Raw genomic sequence first — 214 nt, 5'->3', positions numbered from 1 at the left:
CGGCCGGGCGGCGCTTCGGGGTGGCCGCTCGCCCTCGCAGTGCTGCTAGCCCATGGCTGGCCGTGACGCACGCCATGCGCGGTGTGTTCCCTTGCACGAAATACGAGTGTGCTGCACCGGGGTTTGGGCAGCGCCGCAGCTTCCAGAAAAGGCGGTGGGGAGCTTGGTATGAAGGTCCCGCGGAGCAGAGCTAGCCGCGGAGGGAACGGCCGCA

General features: G+C 69.2%; 1 protein-coding gene across 1 annotated transcript in view; it reads left to right on the top strand.

Moving 5' to 3' along the window:
- Positions 1 to 74: 74 nt before the first annotated feature.
- LYRM2 (LYR motif containing 2) overlaps positions 75 to 214 on the top strand; it is a 1,329-nt gene continuing 1,189 nt past the window's right edge. The window contains exon 1 of the mRNA XM_008941730.1: positions 75 to 166. Coding sequence (XP_008939978.1) covers positions 75 to 166 — 92 coding nt within the window. The remainder of the gene's footprint in view (positions 167 to 214) is intronic.

This window comes from Merops nubicus, unplaced genomic scaffold (genome assembly GCF_000691845.1).
Source record: "Merops nubicus isolate BGI_N331 unplaced genomic scaffold, ASM69184v1 scaffold11496, whole genome shotgun sequence".
Lineage (NCBI taxonomy): Eukaryota > Metazoa > Chordata > Aves > Coraciiformes > Meropidae > Merops > Merops nubicus.
Note: the sequence above shows the minus strand (reverse complement) of the source record. Positions and strands in the feature narration are given on the sequence as shown.